The sequence below is a fragment of the Myotis nattereri genome (assembly GCF_964212035.1).
Source record: "Myotis nattereri genome assembly, chromosome: 3".
In the NCBI taxonomy this organism is placed as follows: Eukaryota; Metazoa; Chordata; class Mammalia; order Chiroptera; family Vespertilionidae; genus Myotis; species Myotis nattereri.
In genome coordinates, this window is record NC_138077.1 from 18233388 (window position 1) to 18252612 (window position 19225).

A 19225-nucleotide genomic window follows, 5' to 3' on the forward strand; every position below is an offset into this window, starting at 1 on the left:
GATGAGGTACTTCTTCCCATTAATTCTTGCCCTTTGACCTCGACATTCGTGTATCTATGATACCAAACATTCCCCTATATCAGCCCCATTCTTTGATGTCATGGATTTCCCCCTCCATTTCTATGATTTATTTATTTTTCTTCATTCTTTTCTTGATTCACAAAGCATAGCGCTATGTGATAGAATTATTTTTCCTGCATTCCCTTCCCCCGCCTCCCCCCCCCACACCCCCCCACACCCCCACACACACACAGATGATCTAAAAGGCTGGGGGGTTTTCATCTCTCTAGGGAACAATATTTAGAAACTTCTTGCCCCTTGTTCTGTATACATAATTCTTCTTGCTACTAAAAGGAGGCTTGTGTAATAACCAAAGATGGACAAGGCCCTTGCATTAGTCACAAATCCACCTATTACAAAAATGAATTGTAAAAATCTCAAGATCTATATGTTGGATTCTAAATCAGTCAGCACACCAACATGGGATTACTTAAATTGAAACTGATACACTATGAGTCTTGAATAAAATTATAAAGATCATATAAAGAATAATCACTGAAACATTAATTCATTTATTAATTAGGAGTTGACATTTAGCAAAAAGTATTTGATACATTTTATAATAATTTTCAGATATAAAAAAAATCAAAACCAGATTAAATGAATCTAGCTAATATATCAACTGTGATCAAACTCATACCCCTCCTAATCACTGAGCCTGATGTCCCTGTGTCTAGGATGAGGTAGCTCTATGCAATGATTTCTCAGCAGCTCTCCAAATACAACGGGCCATGCAAGGAGTTCTGACCAGCAACAACTCTTAAATAATACAAACAATGGACTTAAAAGTTAGATTAACATGAAAAAATACTACTTGTAAACACATAAATAATGCAGAGTGGATTTATTTTAAGTTGTAGTGTTTGAATATTTTCTTAAACTTTTGCATTGTTTAGTTGTAATTGTTAGAACTGTTACAATCTAAAAATTCTTCGTTTACTGTAATACAATATTAACTTAACAGTGAAAATAAAATTTCATTAGTTTGTAGTGTATGTCAGCACAAAACATATGTTAATATAATAACTACATCAATAAGTATGTTGTAGAGGTAAAGATAGTAATACAGAAGAATCACACCACTGAATGTTTTATTAATGGGGACAGGTAGTTTCCTTAATTTAATTCATAAAGCAGTCACAAAGAGCTTAGCTCTCCTAATGAACACATTTTCTATTCTCCAGGGAATTTTGAAAACCTCCCAATTCAATTACCAAAATGCTCTGTGAGATTCAATCAGACTGACTTCTTGTTTTTTATTCAAAGGATAAATAGTATATTGGAGCAAGCCATGGGTATAAGATGGGGAGTGGTTAATTCACACTCAGTCAAAAATGCTTATGTGTACATCAAAATGATGAATTAAATGTTGTTTTGTTGTGTTTTCATAAATAATGCAAAATAGTCTAAGAATTAAGCCAATTTGTACAAAATACAGTAAATGTGACTGGAAACGACTGAGTAGTTGAATAGCCAATTAACACATTTCAGTATTTTAGGCAAACATTTTAATCAAAAAGGCTATGCCTTGGTCATTGACTGTTAAGAATAAAATTTGTCTCCATAATTCACACAAAAGTTTGAATTTCATATCAGGGAAACAAGACAGCATTATTTTTGTAGGGAAACACCTGTGATTGAGGCTTACCATATATCATTAAAAAATCATGTAGCTGTTGGTGTTTGAATATTAAAAAGTGAGTTTGTTGTATTTCTAGATTAACTATTAATCACTCAAAGAACTTAAAATATTTTCAGCGGTAACCAGAGACATACAACAATTAACATATTTTAAATTCAGCAGAACACAATTCCTTTGAGTTGTGTGGAAAGATAATAAATGTGACATATTTTTTTCAATTATGTAATAAGAGAAAAAAAAAACTTTGTATATGACAAGAAATTTTATATAAAGTGGAAAAAGATTGCTTTGCCACAAATTAAATGGTCATATTGAATGGACAACTTTCCATGGTAAAAAAAAATTTGGTCAACAGTTTGTTTGGATTCTAGAATCTGGAAGCATTTAGAGACAATCACATATATCCTCTATGCATTGTTTTCTCTTTTGCTGTTCTCTTAAAATTTTTTTCCTATCTAAACCATTCTTTGGACAGGAAATTAATCATGTAGCACTGGGTAAGTCCACCCAACACAGCAACACCAAAGTATCATCCTCAATAATCTTGATTTATTTCAACCTCTTTGGGGGTTTATTATTATTACTAGAGGCCTGGTGCACAAAAATTTGTGCACTCTGGGGGGGTCCCTCAACCCAGCCTATGCCCTCTTGCAGTCTGGGACCCCTCGGAGGATGTCCACCTGCTGGCTTAGGCCCACTCCCTGGGGGATTGGGCCCAAGCTGGCAGTCAGACATCCCTCTGGCAGCCCGGCAACCCTCAGGGGATGTCCACTTGCCAGCAGGGAGCAGACCTAAGCTGCAGTCAGACATCCTTAGCGCTGCTGAGGATGCAAGAGAGGCTCCCGCCACCATCGCTGTGCTGGCAGCCATCAGCCTGACTTGTGGCTGAGCAGAGCTCCCCCTGTGGGAGCGCACTGACCACCAGGGGAAAGCTCCTGCAATGAGCATCTGCCCCCTGGTGGTCAGTGTGTGTCATAGTGACCAGTCATTCCCAGTCGTTCTGCTGTTAGGGTCAATTTGCATATTACCATTTTATTATATAGGATAGAGGCCTGGTGCTCAGGTGGGGGCTGGCTGGTTTGCCCTGAAGGGTGTGCCGGATCAGGGTGGGGGTCCCTACTGGGATGCCTAGCCAGCCTGGGTGAGGGGCTGAGGGCCGTTTTCAGGCTGGTCACACCCCCTACAGGGCTGGGGTCCCCTCTGGGGTGCCTGACCATCCTGGGTGAGGAGATGATGGCTCTTTTCAAGCTGGCCAAAACCCCAGTGGGGACCCTCACCCATTGCGGGTGTGGCGAGCCTGGGTGAGGAGCTAAAGGCCATTTTCAGGTTTCCCACAACCCCTTCAGGGTGGGGGTCCCCACTGGGGTGCCTGGCCAGCCTGAGGGGCTGATAGCTGTTTGTAGGCTGGTCAAGCTCCCCCCGTGGGGACCCTCACCCCATGGAGGTTTGGCCAGCCTGGGTGAGGGGCTGATGGCTGTTTGCAGCTGGTCACACCCCCTTTAGGGTGGGGGCCCCCACTGGGGTGCCTGGCCAGTCTGGGTTAGGGCCTGAGGGCCATTTTCAGGCTGGCCAAGCACCCCAGTGACAGAAGCTCCCAGCCTCTTCTTTTGTTCTTTCTTTTTTTTTTTTATTCTGGGATTTATTTACCTTCTATAATTGAAACTTTGTAGCCTGAGTGGAGCTCAGAGCTGGCCAGGGCGGGCAGAAAGCTTGGCTTCCTCCATTGCCAGGGGCAACTCAAGCCTCTTGCTCACTCCAGCTCCGGGGCCACATCTGCTGAAAGCAGGTATCTGGGGTTTATTTATCTTCTATAATTGAAACTTTGTTGCCTTGAGTGGAGCTAAGAGCCCGCCATGGCAGACAGGAAGCTTGGCTTCCTCCATCACTGGAGCAACCAAGCCTCCTGCTTGCTCCAGCTCCGTGGCTGCCAGCCGCCATCTTGGTTGGGTTAATTTGCATATAGTCTCTCTGATTGGCTGGTGGGCATGGCTTAAGGCATAGCTAAGGTACGATCAATTTGCATGTTTGTCTTTTATTCGTGTAGATGATGATGATGATGATTTTTATTATTATTAATTACCACCCTTAAGGTTTTAAGAGAAATTCCTTGAATTGCATTCATTGCCTACCATACCCTGCCTATTACTCCTTAAAGATCAACGTGACCCTTAGAGGGCTTATTTGTGCTATTGAAAGAGTTTGTCTTCTAACCATGCCCAGAGACTTTTCTAGTAGAACCTTCCTATGACTGCTTTACTTATTTATTTTCAACATGTCTGGTTTCTTATCTAAAATGTTCTATTTAGTTGGCAGACTTAAATAATTAAATTTGATAACCAATACATCTGATAACCAATAATTAAACTTTTTAAATAGACCATCCTGGGCAGCAAATATTCTCATATTGATAGCACTGGGTTGTCATGGTCACTCTGAAGAAGTTTGCTTCCTATTTGTTATAAATGTCTATAATAACCAGCATTTATTTACCAATTAATTTGGACCCCACACTATATAAATAAACTATGAACTTCTACTATATACATAGGTCCATGCAATTTGCCTCCTTTACAAATAAGAAAACTGAGAGCAAGGAAGAGGTTAAGTTCAGATTTGAAAAGAGGCAGTTTGCCACCAGCCCTGTGCTCGTACCCAGTAAATTTCAACAGCATGGTGTTTACAGAAAAGAAAGGAGCACACCAAAAAATGAAAACTTTGCCCCCATTGAAATTTTACGTGCTGAATAGAAATCATTTTCTAGGAAATTTGTACTCTCCCAGGAAAGACAGTTACATAATTTGCACAGTCTAGTGCAAAATAAGAATACAGGGCCTTTTATTAAAAAGTTATTAAGAATTTCAATTAATCCCTGGCCGGTTAGTTCAGTTGATTAGAGAGTTGTCCCGATACACCATGGTATGGGTTACGTCTCTGGTGATGACATATACAGGAATCAACCCATGAATGCATACATAAGTAGAAAACAAATATCTCTCTCTCTCTCTCTCTCTCTCTCTCTCTCTCTCTCTCTCTCTCTCTCTCCCTCTCTCTCTCTCTCTCTCTCTATCTCTCTCTCTCATCTCAAATCGATATTTTTTTTTAAATGTAAAGAATTTCAATTAAAATCTGAGAGTAGAGCATTAAGTCAAGTGTGTGGTCCTTCAATGTGTGAGGCACTGTGTGACTAAAGGATTGCACACCCATGACGTTGGCCCTATTCACAAGGTCCAGAATCCTGCATCTGTTCTTGGCCCTGTGCAGCTATCTTTCTATAGACTTGAATGAAGTCTCATGACATGAAAAGAACAAAAGTACCAGAGACCTTTATTAAATCTGTCCCAGAATTACTCTAGTTTCTCCACTGAGGGCATCCTAGGGCACTGGTGCCTTTGATGAATTAGGACTGGGGTGGAGAGCAAGGCCACCAAGCCACAGGTCTGATGACTTGTACTCTCTGAAAGAAGAAGTATAGACCACTTTTTATCTTAGCAGTTCAGGGTAGGATGGTAGCAGGATGTGGGAAAAAGAAAGAGGAAGCTCTGGGGAACTCCCACCAAGCCCATAAAGAGGGAGTTTACCATGTCTCCCACCAGAATGGTGGCAGCAACCTGTGAAATACAGCCATGTCCCTGGGGTGTTTGGAAGGGGTCCATGTTAATTTATGCTTCAAATTCATGAACCTCGCGCTGGTCATGCAAATGCTTTGCCCTTTTATTTTTATTTTTTAAATATATTTTTATTGATTTCAGAGAAGAAGGGAGAGGGAGAGATAGAAACATCAATGATGAGAGAGAATCACCTATTGGTTGCCTCCTGCATGTTCCGTACTGGGGATTAAGCCCACAACCTGGGTACATGCCCTTTGACCAGAATTAAACCTTTCAGTCTGCAGGCCAACACTCCATCCACTGAGCCAAACCAGCTAGGGCTGCTTTGCCCTTTTAAATTATAAATGAAAGTGATGTTGTTGTTTTTTTAGTTTTCCCTCTAAAAGTACAAAAGAACTGCATTTCGGAAAAAAAAAATGTCATTAATTCTTGGACTTTGATTTAATCTGTGAAGTACATCAAAGGTATTGTCATTCAATTTGTAAGGAAGTCGAGTCAGAGCTGGTGCTTTTATAATCAAAATATATAGATTTAAACTCAGGTCCCTCTCCTTACAGATTCTGTGATCTTGGGGAAGTTAATTAACCTCTTTGAAGCTCAGATTTTTAACCTGTCAAATGAAAAAAGTTTAAAAAAAATAACAACCTCAGAGAGTTTTTACAAGCATTTATTGCATTAAGGTGCTTAGTGCAATACCTGAAATACAAGAACTCAAAAATGACAGATATTTGATAAAGAAATAGATACACATACATTTCATGTATAAATACATTTATTTTCATTCATGTAATATATATGTGTGTGTGTGTGTGTGGTTGTGTGTGTGTGTGTGTGTGTGTGTGTGTAGATAGACATAACATATTTTTTTAAGTTTCTAAAATTTAGGCTTTCATATATTGAAGAAGGGGAAATGTGTGACTAGGAAGACTGGCTGGAATACATAGAATTTCTTTTTTTTGGACATGTTAAAATTTTTATTTTACTCACAATCAACAAAAAAACCAGCTAGATATTATAACCAGTTAAAAATAGCATTTTTCAAAGAACAGCCTTACAGAATAGGAATGTTGAAAGTTGAGTCAAAACTGAGACCAAATTGAAGACATACTGCAGAGGACCAAGCTTCCATTGCTTCCACTATTCTACAACCCACCTAGTTGTAAAATAACTTCCCTACAATGGGAATCAGATAAACTGAAGGGGTGTGCCCTATGCATAAATAATGTGTCGTTTTCTATTAATGCACAACATTTTCCTACACATGCAAAGCCTTATTTTCTGTTTTGTAACTATAAGATAAAGCTAACCTTTGCTCAAGTATAATAAAACACACAAAAGTAATATAATTAGAATGACTCGAAGTTAAAATGTTATCGTTTTACAGAGGGGGTGAAGCATTTGAAGATGTGGAGTTCATGAAAAAGCTCTTTCATAATCAAATCACTTATATCTTTATTACTGGCGCCTGATCTGCATAGGTGCTAAAGCCAAAAACTTCCTGATCAGGTCTTCTTCCTCATGCTATACATCTCTAACCTATTACCCACCCACTCCTTACGTTTTACTTCCACTGGTCTTAAATCCCACCAGTTCACTCCATTTTTACTGCTCCTTTCGTAGACCAAGCTTGTATCATTTGCAGAGTTCTTTTTGGGCTTTTGCCTGTCCCTGCTACCTCAATGCTCAACTTTCATGTCATTCAAATTAAATCACTATTGCCTGCACAATTAGGGACATGGCATAGACCCTATGGTTCACATCAAGTAGACCAAGTGTCTATTTGAATATAAACCTAGCATAATCCTCAGAAAAGCCAGGTGGGATTCCTGTCTGAAACTGTGGTGATGAGCTTCCAGGTGCTATGCAGAGCACTGACTCCAATGTATGAATTTCCAGGTGCTGAGGTTATCTTGCTTAGACACCACCTCTCTCCCTAATCTCTAGCCACCTGATGTATTTTTTAATGTCTCTTGATTTTGATCCTAGAAAATAAAATGGGAAATACCCTAGTATCCCTTTTGCCAAGACACTGACAGAACATATATTCAGATTTGCTTCCATAGTTTTTGCTTTATAGTTCCATCAAAATTGTTGATAACAGATATTTTGTTATTATATGCCCAATATAGAATTCACCAAAAATTATCAATTTTAAAAATGGGGGAAAAAAGCAGAAGCTATCCAGGTCCATCTATATGCTGTCACAAAGGGTAAGATTTCCCTTCTTCTTATGGCTAAGTAGTATTCCATTGTGTAAATGTACCACTGCCTTTTTTAATAACTATTTTTTATTGATTTCAGAGAGATAGGGAGAGGGAGAGAGAGATAGAAACATCAATGATGAGAGAGAATTATTAATCGGCTGCCTCCTACACACCCCACATGGGAGATCGAGCCTGCAACCTAGGCACATGCCCTGACAGGGAATTGAACCATGACCTCCTGAGCCACACTGGCTGGGCTACCATTGCTTTTTTATCCACTTATCTACTGATGGGACACTTGGAATCCTTCCAAATTTTGCTCATAGTAAATAATGCTGCAATTATGCAAAGTGAAATAAGCCAGTCAGAGAAAGACAAGTACCGTATGATTTCACTCATATGCAGAATCCAAAGAACAGAATGCACTAACAAGCAAAATAGAGACAGACTCATACATAGAGAGCAGGCTGACAGCTGAGGGTGGGCTGGGGGAGGACGGTGGGATTGAGCAAAATATAAAACAAAGAGGAAACAAACTTATGGACTTGGACAACAGTGTGGTATTGCCAAGGATGAAGAGAGTGGAGGAGGGTATGGAGTGATGGACAGAGACTTGGCTTGGGGTGGTGAACACACAATACAGTGTACAGATAATGTGTTGTAGAATTGTGCACCTGAAAACTGTATAATTTTGTTAACCAGCGTCACCCTGATAAATTCAATAAAAGGAAAAAACAACAACATAAAAAAACAGGTTAGACTGTGGTGATGGTTGTACAACACTATGAATTTACTACAAATCATGAATCATATACTTATAATGGGTGAATTTTATGGTTCTGTATGTTATATCTCAATACAGTCTTTTAAAAACTGGTTTTTAAAAAGCAAAAGCAATTGTATACCCAACATAAACACTTTTAAATATGCAAATAAACAAAAATAACACATGCTTTTCTGTTGTTTCGAAAGACAATAAAAATATTTCAAGGGCAGTCTTTTCAAGAGTGATTTGTGAAATGAATTTGTTTTGTGTCTGGACTTTACAGGAAGTTCCCTTGCTTGAACTTGGCTTTGACTGAGTAAGTTGTTCCTTGACTTTTGAATTATTCATCTTGGCTGCATGATACGCAAATCACACTGCTCTCACTATGTCTAGAGCCCCAGTACTGGGTCAGAAGCTGCATCAAGTTGCTGGCAAAGAATTTCTGTCAAGGGATTAGGACTTTCCGACAGAACGGTAAGTTGTAATGTAACTCATGTTGCCCAGGTATTTAAAGTAAATAAATGCCGTTTGTTAGGGGTTTCTTTAAAAAGTGGCTTGTGTGCAATTAAAGTTTAGAGCAATGTTTAAATGAACTGTCTGAACTGTTGTTCATATGTGCATGTAGGGCAGCAAAAGAAACGGAAAGGAAGTCATATATTTTTCCTTTACATTTATTTTTTTAACAAATGTAATGCCTTGTTTACGTGGCCAAATAATACACTCATTTTCTTCTAAGAGGTTTATTGTATTTGCTTATGTTTTGGTAACTATATTTCATAAAAAAAAAAAGAAATGAGAATTACTTAAATAAATTTAACTATTTGAAAAAAATATAAAGTTTCTAAATCATATGAAACAAATATATAGAAAATAATGTGCTAGACGAAATACTAAAATTTACCAATTGTGTTTGTAAAAATTGCATTATTCAAGAATATAACTCACTAGGGAAAAAGGGAAAATTGCAGAAATCATTGCTATTATATCTTCCAAAATGTTTTATAATTGGTGAGTTATTTTTAAGAAATTAAAAAAAACAACACAATTTGACATCATACTTTAACATTTTAATCCTTTGACTTCTGGTGTAATTTCTGCAATATATAATATACATCAAATCATCAACATTAAATGATTATATCTTTTCAGTGTAAATATGTTCTTTATTCAAATGGGTTATTAATGAAAAAATCAATTTCATAAAAATATACACGAATTACTGTGTAAATTTGGCTTAATAAAACAGTTAAGAATTAATATTTCATAAATGTTCTATATTGTGATGAATATAAGGGAAACAATTTAAAAGTTATTAAATTATCAAATATGTTTTTAATTTAAGTTTCAAAAGCATACACCTTTAAAAGGCTGAATATAATCAAAGTGAAAGAAAGATATTCTCAAGTTAAAATTAAGAACTGCTTATGTAAGTGAAATTAATATTCCTTGTAGCCCTTGTAGTTTAATAATTCTAACAGGTATAGGTATAATTTTGAATAAATAATTAAATATTTTATTTTAATTGCCAATATCTAAAAACCTGTTAAAAATAATTTGTCCAAATCATTTATAACAATTTTTATTTTCTAAAAATTAAAAATTAACCACTAGAAAATGGGAGAGAATATTCATTTTTCATAAAGAAATTTCCCTTCAATTGGGAATTTTCCTTGAAGGACCAGCTTATTTCATCAATTTGTAGAATTGTGATGGCCACATTAAGAACACACTTAATTACAAGCATCATAAAACTGGGAATCTATTACCCTGGAAACTGAGGATCCTGGAAAGTTTAAATTGGTTTGCAAATATTAGACAGACTTACATTTATAAGCCACAATTTATTAGTATTATGAATTTAGGAATAATATTTTTAAATAAAATAAATCTATCAAAAACAGATTGAAAAACATATTTCTATAAAAACAAATTCAAATAAATATTAAATAGTAGGATGATATCCAAAAATTAGGAGTCATTGGTTTACAGAAATTTTGATTTCTTCTTTTTGCCTCTCTGCATTTTCTGAGTGAGTGTTACATAATAAAATGTTTTTGTTGTGTGTTTTTTAAAAGAATGAAGGAACCACTCTGAGAAAAAGGTCAAAGTTGACTAGCCATTCATTTTTCTTATTTCAGTCCTGATATTTTCTATCCCTGCTTTCTCCTTAATTTTCAATCCCAGTGGACAACTCAAAAACAGAAGAATCCATGGCTTCAACTTGGCTGAGTGTTAGCTATTGGTAATCTGCCTTCTAGTTATAGCTGTATTTTTCTTTCATAGCAGTCAAACTTTTCTGCTGCATGTAAGCTACTGACATAAGTCAGTTTAGTACATTTAAGAACTGACTAGGCAGAAAAATAAAACTTATAACTAGAAAAAGAAGAAACTGAAAAATGAGACAAATAATTTTTTGTCTTAAAAACTTTCTATTGTCTTAATATTCATTTGAGTGTGTACACCAGTTTTTTTAAGTATTCCCAAAATAACTAAGTTGCCCAGAACTGAGCTTTGAAGAGCTACATTTAAAGCTTGGACAAGCAAGGATTAGACCACAGAAAAGTCTATAAACAGAGAAAAGACAACAGGAGATTGCCAGTCATAGAAGGCAAGGAAGAGAGTATCTAGAAGTTACGGAATTGAAAGTAGCTACGAGTAGAGTTAGAAGTGATAGTGAAAACTTACCAAAACTTAGTCTAAAAAATAAAGCCTATTGTTTAAAAAATACTTTTTTAAAAAATTTAACTTTTTTCTTGTATTCCTAAGAATTTTTAATATTATTAAGTACAAGCTGATATGGAGAAAATACAAAGTCTAGATAAATCAATAGGAGGATGCACATTATAAAAATTATTTGGAATTTTATCACTACTGATAAAACTATTAATACTTTGGTACATGCCCTTGACTTTCTAATGTTTTTTAATTTCAGATGTAAACTCCTAAGTCTTTAATTATCCCTCATTTTTAAAAGTGATCCTAGAAAATATATATTAAATTTTTCTTTCTTCCAATGTGTATCTAAATCACACCTACCACTATTACAATTGCCATTTTTGAATATTAGTCATATTATTTGCAGTGTCAGCCTTTATAGTAAAACTTGTGGCCTGTTGCATGAAGATTCGCACAATAGGCCTTCCTTCCCCTGGCTGCCAGCACCGGTTTTCCTCCTGCACCCAGGACCCAGGCCTTTGGTCCAGCTGCAGCAGCAAGGCTTGGCTTCTCCACTCCAGCTGCTCCCAGCCCCTCCTTTTTTTTTTCCAGCTCCTCGAGCGGAGGCCAGGGCTGCCACTCCTTGAGCAGAGCCCAGGGCGGGCTGGAAGCTTGGCTTCCTCTGTCGCCGGGAGCAACCCAAGCCTCCTGCTTGCTCCAGCTTCATGGCCGCTGTCATCTTCAGTCGTCTTTAGTCTTCACTCTGTGCCTGAATATGCAAATTAACTGCCCTCTTTGTTGGGTTAATTTACATAGTCACTCTGATTGGCTGGTGGGTGTAGCGGAGTGGTGGAGTGATGGAGTGATGGTTAATTTGCATGTTTCTTTTTTATTAGTGTAGCTAGAGCAATGGGCTTAATTTGGTGGACTTACTATAGATTTGATCATGGAGAAAATATTATAAAAATATTTTCTAAACAGTCAAGTGTTTATATTATCTCTCCACTCTGCAAGCATTTATAGGTCATCTACTATCTGGTAGTCACTGTGCCAGGTCTAGAAGATCCACTATGAGTAAGATAAAGTTGAGAGAAGTGTTAAAAAGAAGCTCAGTATAAAATGAGAGCATAAAATGTGAGGATCTAATTTAGACTGCTGGGTCAGAGAGGCTATCTTGGGAATCCCACTGATATCTGAGAGAAGTGTAGATAGAAGACAGAATACGTTATGGGGCAAGAACCACAGTGGGGAAGGTCAGTGAAAAGAAATTCAATGCACTGAATGTGAGTAGTCTTCTCTGTGCACTCAGAAACAGAAAGGAAGATGAGCAAGGAGGTGAGTCATGCTAGGTGAGGCTGAAGTGGAGTACAGGAGGAAGTTCATGCTGTGAGGTCCCCATTAAAGGTTTTGGAGTTTATTCCTTTAGTGGAAAGTCATTTAAACATTTTGGTTGAGGAGAGTAGTTGCAGTTTTGAAATATCATTTAGCTGTCATGTTGAAGGCAGATTGAAGGGGGGACAGAGATGTGAGGAGACTGTAGGAGGATATGGTATAATCCAAGATAGAGATGATGATGGCCAGGACTAGGTTGGTGATGAAGCAATAGAAATGCATTTGAGAAATATCCATTCATTATAGACTATGAAACCTGGTAGTTTATTTGTAATTGCAGGCAAGCTATAGGTGACTTCAAGGATGTTTTTATATTTTTAAGGTAAAATGGCCTGGGGAAATGGTGAGGTCATTGATGGAATTAGGTAGGGGTATAACATATCAGGAAGGAAGTTGAAGCATTTAGTACAGGATTTCTGGAGGCAGAAGTGCCTGTAAGCAATGTATCAGTGGCAGTAAGTATAAATAACTAACACTTATAAGACAGGTCCAGGCTTTGATATACATTTGAGAGTTGATATATGGATGATCATTAAAGCTAGAAAGTGGATGAGATCATTCATGCAGTGTCTAGATAAAGAAGTTCAGTACTGAGCCTTGAGGAACTCAACATTAAACACTTAGGTCAAGAAGGCTTAAAAAAAGCCTGCAAAGAACAAAGCAAAAAGAAGAAAAATTAGGAAGTTGTCATTTTATAGAGGGTAAAGGAAGAGAGTGTTTACAGAAGTCATGGTATAAAAAATAGCTGAGAAGTCAAGAAAGAAGACTAGTAGTGAATAAATGACCATTGGGTTGAGCAAGGTGGAAGCTGTTTTGGTTGTGTGGTGGGTCAGAAGCCAATTGGAGTAAAGGGAATGGGGTGTCAGGATATCAAAGCAATTAGTGAAGACAGCTCTTTGTTGTAATTCAAGCTAATGAGAGAAACCTTTGAAACCAAGGAGAATTGTTAATGTCTGCTCTTTATTTTTAAGACAAGAGAGAGTGTTTATGTGCCAATGGAAAAGAAGTAGCTGAGCAGGAGAAGGATGAAGAGACAGGAAAGAGAGAGTTTTGATAACAGTTAACATCCCTGAGAATTTGGGAATGAGTTGGATCTGGAGTAAGCCCAGAGGAATAGACATTCTCTGTTGTCACCAGGAGGAAGGAGAAGACAGATGCAGAGGCCGGAACCAGAGAGTGGACATCCATGAATGGACTCTCCCTCAGGGAACTCGAAGACAAAAACATCTGCTAATGAGGAGTAGGGAGAGTAGGTAGAAGTGGTTTGAAAAATTGGGAAAGATATGAAATTGAGAAATGTACTATATTCCTGGAGATGTGAGAAGGCAGGAGAGCAGTAGAATCAGATATGCTCAAAGATGGAGATAAGCCAACCTGCTCAGTTCTTCAGCAGCGTTCATGTGCCTGCTGCCCAAAGAAGTTCCTATCCAGCTTTGTCTAGAGTTGGACTCAGTGGCAGGTTGCCCTGGAAAGACTTGAGGAGAGGCTCAGAGGAACTTACAATACTTTAAAGAGTGATTAAAATAACATCAAAATATTGAATTTGTCATATCTACAATTCCATGAATTGTTTTCATAAATAAAACACTCACAAAACACCAGCAATCTTTTACTGAAGTAGACCACTTAAATTTGACAAAAGATATGAATTTTCCAGAAGCTTTCATGATAGAGAATTCTGCTCAATGTTTTCATGTTTCCCAGAAAGAGAAAAAAAAAAAAAAAAACCAGCTCAGGTCATTTGACCTTATTTTGCTCTATTTATCAAAATACTTATATTGAAAGAATCATTTGGTTGCAACAACTAGCACACAGAGTTCTATATGACAAAGATTTTTGGAAAATTTTATTTTTAACCTTGCTTTTTTCCTAACTAGAAATAAGTAGGATTCAATATTTAATAATGGCAATTCAGTACATTTTTAAGAAACTCGAGTTCTTTAAGTACCCTACTCAACCAGAAACAATCTGTTCTCATTACAAGAGAAAACATGGTGGGTGAGCGAGATATATATGGGTTGAATGAATCAGGTTGCTTATTTTCATAACCCCCTGTTTCGAAGATGCTATGATGGAGGTATTTTATTAGATGTAAGAACTGGATTTTCATTTTATGAATCTAATAAAAATAAGCATAATACTTTAACAATACAGAAACAAAGTAAGAGCTATTGAAATGTCAAGACTGGAGTTATAACAATCCTTGTTTCCTCTTCTAGGTTATGATTCAATCTAATTTAACTCAGCAGAACTTGTCAGACAACTACAGTGTGCTGGGGAACATGGTAGGTCCTGGAAACGTCTGTCTTCACTCACTTCACTGCACTTTTCATTGGTCTCTTTGCAGCTTTTCAAATCCTCTATGTGTGTTTCCACCTCACGGCCTTTGCACATGCCTTTACTAATGCCTGGAATACTCTTTATCATATACAGGGTGGGGCAAAAGTAGGTTTACAGTTGTGAGTATGTGAAACACAGAGTTTCTTTTTGTATTATTATTAATTAATTACTAGAGGCCCGATGCACTAATTCATGCACCAGTGGGGGCCTGGCCTGCATGATTGGTCTGAAGCCAGCTCTCTGACATCTCCTGAGGGGTCCCAAATTGGGAGAGAGCTCAGAACAGACCAAGGGACCCCACTGGTGCACAATTGGGGCTGGGGAGGGACACAGGAGGTTGGCCAGCTGGGGAGGGACTGTGGGAGGACTCCAGGGAGTGTCCTACCCATCTCACAGTCCTGATCTGCTGGACCCCAGCAGCAAGCTAACCTACCGGTCAGAGTGTCTGCCCCCTAGTAGTCAGTGCACATCATAGCAAGTGGTTGAATGGCCTTAGCATATTATTAGCATAGCATGTTTTGATTGGTTGCATGGATGATCCGACACTTAGCATATTAGGCTTTTATCATATAGGATTGTATTATTTTCCATAGGAACAACTATAAAACCCCACCTTTTATGATATGCACTTTTTTTTCAATTTCTGATTCTTCTCAAGGTATTATAAATTGATTGAAATTAGAAACTTTCATTCCTTGTTGTTATTCCCACTGGCTAACACACAGTTCAAAGGTATCCTGTCTAATAAAAGAGAAACATGATAATTGGCGTACGACTGCTACCCTTCCCATTGGCTAATCAGCAAGATATGCAAATTGACTGCCAGCCAAGATGGCGGCCGGCAGCCAGGCAGCTTGAAGTGAACATGAGGCTTGCTTGCTTCAGTGACGGCGGACTCCAACGTTCCCCGCCTGCCTTGCCAGCCTCTGAGCTGGCAATTTGAAACATTGTAACAAATATAGAAGCTAAACAAAACTCCAGAAACCTGCTTTCAGCGAGCCGGGATCTCAGAGCTGGAGTTGATACAGTGTTTCGATTATAGAACACAAACAAACCAGATACCTGCTTTCAGCAGCAGAGGCCTCAGAGCTGGAGCCAGAGCTAAAGCTGGCCCAGAATAAAAAAATAAAAGAAAAAAAGGAGCGGTTGGGAGCTTCAGTCACCCGACAGCCTGAAAACAGCCCTCAGCCCCTCACCCAGACTGGCCAGGCACCCCAGTGGGGACCCCCACCCTGAAGGGTGTGTGACCAGCTGCAAACAGCCATCATCCCCTCATCCAGGCTGGCCAGGCACCCCAGTGGGGACCCCCACCCTGATCCAGGACACCCTTCAGGGCAAACCAGTCGGCCCCCACCCGTGCACCAGGCTTCTATCCTATATAGTAAAAGGTAATATGCCTCCCAGCACTGGGATCAGCGGAGCCGTGAGGCCTTCCAGCACAGGGATCAGCATGGCAGGGGGCAGTGCCCAAACCCCCTGACTGCCCTGCGGCTCTGTGTGTGACAGGGGGCGGGGCCACAACCTCCCTGCTCTGTTCATGACAAGGGAAGGCGCCCCAACCCCCTGATCAGCCCTGCTCTGTGCCTGATAGGGGGGAGCTCCCCAACCCCCTGATCGCCCTGCGGCTGTGTGTGTGACAGGGTGCAGCGCCCCAATCCCCTGATCCACCCTGCTCTGTGTATGACAGGGGGCGGTGCCCCAACTCCCCTATCAGCCCTACTCTGTGAGTGACAGGGAGGAGCTACCCAACCCCATGATCGACCCTACTCTGTGCGTGACAGGGTAAGAAGCCCCACCCCTCTGATGGGCCCTGCTCTGTAAGTCACAGGGGGCAGAGCCCCAACCCCCTGATTGGCCCTGCTCTGTGCGTGACAGGGGGTGGCGTCGCAACCTCCCCATCAACCCTGCCTTGAGTGTGACAGGGGGTGGTGCCCCAACCCCCCAGGTGGCCCTACCCTGAGCGTGACTGAGGGTGGCATCGCAACCTCCTGATCCGCCCTGCTCTGTGCATGACAGGGGGTGGTGCCCCAACTCCCCAATCGGCCCTGCTCTGAGCCCAACCAGGGGCTGCACCTAGGGATTGGGCCTGCCCTCTGCCACCGGGGAGCAGGCCTAAGCCAGCAGGTTGTTATCTCCCAAGGGGTCCCAGACTGCGAGAGGGCACAGGCTGGGCTGAGGGACCCCCCTCCCTCCCCCCCCCCCCCCGAGTGCACAAATTTTTGTGCACCGGGCCTCTAGTTAATAAATATTTTTTGAAATATTAGTCACATATATATGCATATACATGTGTACTCCTTACTAATGTAAACCACTCTCCATATAGTCAACTTTTTGAGTGTTCTTTTAGAATTATTATTATGTTAAGTGCCATTATGTCCTTAGCCATCCTTTCGTGTTTCATCCTTATATTTTCTCTCTCTCCTTTAGGCATGGAATGCATCTTGCGAAAACTGGCTGGCAGCAGAGGCTGTCCTAGGAAAGTACTACCTTTCCATTTTTTATGGGATTGAGTTCGTTGTGGGAGTCCTTGGGAATAGCCTTGTGGTTTTCGGCTACCTCTTCTGTCTGAAGAACTGGAATAGCAGTAACATCTATCTCTTTAACCTCTCTATCTCTGACTTCGCTTTTCTGTGCACACTGCCCCTGCTGATCAAAAGTTATGCCGTTGAAAACTGGACCTATGGAGATGTGCTCTGCACCAGCAACCGGTACATGCTTCATGCCAACCTCTACACCAGCATCCTCTTCCTCACTTTCGTCAGCATTGATCGCTACCTGCTCATGAATTACCCTTTCCGAGAACACCTTCTGCAAAGGAAAGAATTTGCTGTTTTAATCTCTTTGGCCATTTGGGTTCTGGTGACCTTGGAGCTCGTGCCCATGGTTCTCTTTATAAATCCCGTTACAGGTGGCAATAAAACCAGATGTAGCGATTATGCAAGTTCTGGGGAGCCCAGATACAGCATCATTTACAGCATGTGCCTTACCTTCTTGGGGTTCCTCATTCCTCTTTTTGTGATGTGTTTCTTTTATTTCAAGATTGCTGTCTTCCTAAAGCAGAGGGCCAGGCTACAGGCGGCCACGCTGCCCTTTGAAAAGCCCCTCAACTTAGTCATATTGGCCATGGTGATTTTCTCTGTGCTTTTCACGCCCTACCACGTCATGCGGAACCTGAGGATCATTTCGCGGCTGTGGGACGAGACGGAGGCCCAGTGCCCCCGGGCCATCATCCACTCCTTGTACATCGTGACCAGGCCCTTGGCCTTCCTGAACAGTGTCATCAACCCCATCTTCTACTTCCTCGTGGGGGATCACTTCAGGGAGATGCTGACGAGTAAGCTGAGGCACCACTTTCAATCCCTCACGTGCTTTAGGAGATGTGCTAATGGACTCGTGTTTTCATTCAGAAAAGAGTGAGGTGCCTGTGGAACAGAGCGTCTTATACACGCAGTGGTAGGCCAGTTAGAGTTTGATGGACTCGGACATGAACCAGAGCGGGTCACAGATCCGCCCCTGATTGGAAGACGTGCTGTACTCAGAGTACATAAAAAGGAAGAGGGTGAGAAGAATTTATTTGTTTGTCCACTTACAAGTTGAAAGAAGTCGGACAAGCAGGAATATCTGGGCATATAAATTCAAAACCCTAGATGTTATAATACCTCAATCAGTGTAAGAAGAATAGAAGCTAGATAGAGTAGCAAGTTTGCATTTAATCATCGGTAGGACTGTAAAATAAAATTGTGTTGGCCGAAACCGGTTTGGCTCAGTGGATAGAGCGTCGGCCTGCAGACTCAAGGGTCCCAGGTTCAATTCCGGTCAAGGGCATGCGCCTGGGTTGCGGGCACATCCCCAGTGGGAGATGTGCAGGAGGCAGCTGATCGATGTTTCTCTCTCATCGATGTTTCTAACTCTCTATCTCTCTCCCTTCCTCTCTGTAAAAAATCAATAAAATGTATTTTTTAAAAAAATTGTTTTGGCAAAATTCTCCTGTGTTTTTCTTATTCATACTCTCCTATAACTTTATGTGAGAATTGAATAGCAGATTTTACATACATTATTAAGTATTATTGTTAGAGGTTGTACTCTTAAGCAAATTTAAAGTAAAGAGTAACAATAATGAGCAGCAAAGCAATAAAACAAGGCCAAGGATGCTTATATATCCCTTTATATTGATCATGAATTGGGTCAACTCTCCTTTTTGTTGTATGGTTTATAGTGTAAATAATCATATTGAATAGAGATATTCAACAATGGGAAAGGAATCTTTGAGCTTGGCTGTTAGGGAATTTAGATGTAAATGATTTTAACAAAATACTAGAAAGAGATACCAAAGACAAAAACCTCAGAGTTATAGAACACAAAGTGCCTATCAAGAAACCCAAAGCAAGAAAAACATCACAAAAGTGGGTAGACTGTGGGAGATCATTGTGCCATCTGGCATTTAATTATCATACTTTGATCATCATTCCACAGAACTATATTAAAGTTTATTAGTCTTGCTGCTCTTGATTAAATAGGAAACTTTAAAGCAGTGGTTCTCAACCTTCTGGCCCTTTAA

General features: G+C 39.9%; 1 protein-coding gene across 1 annotated transcript; it reads left to right on the forward strand.

Moving 5' to 3' along the window:
• Positions 1 to 12258: 12258 nt before the first annotated feature.
• Positions 12259 to 18411, forward strand: SUCNR1 (succinate receptor 1; the record flags this gene model as incomplete). Its single annotated transcript, XM_081088117.1, has 3 exons — positions 12259 to 12270; positions 14547 to 14612; positions 17095 to 18411. 3 exons carry the CDS (start codon positions 12259 to 12261, stop codon positions 18082 to 18084), a joined length of 1068 nt encoding a protein of 355 aa, XP_080944243.1. The 3' UTR covers positions 18085 to 18411.
• Between the last annotated feature and the right edge of the window lie 814 nt (positions 18412 to 19225).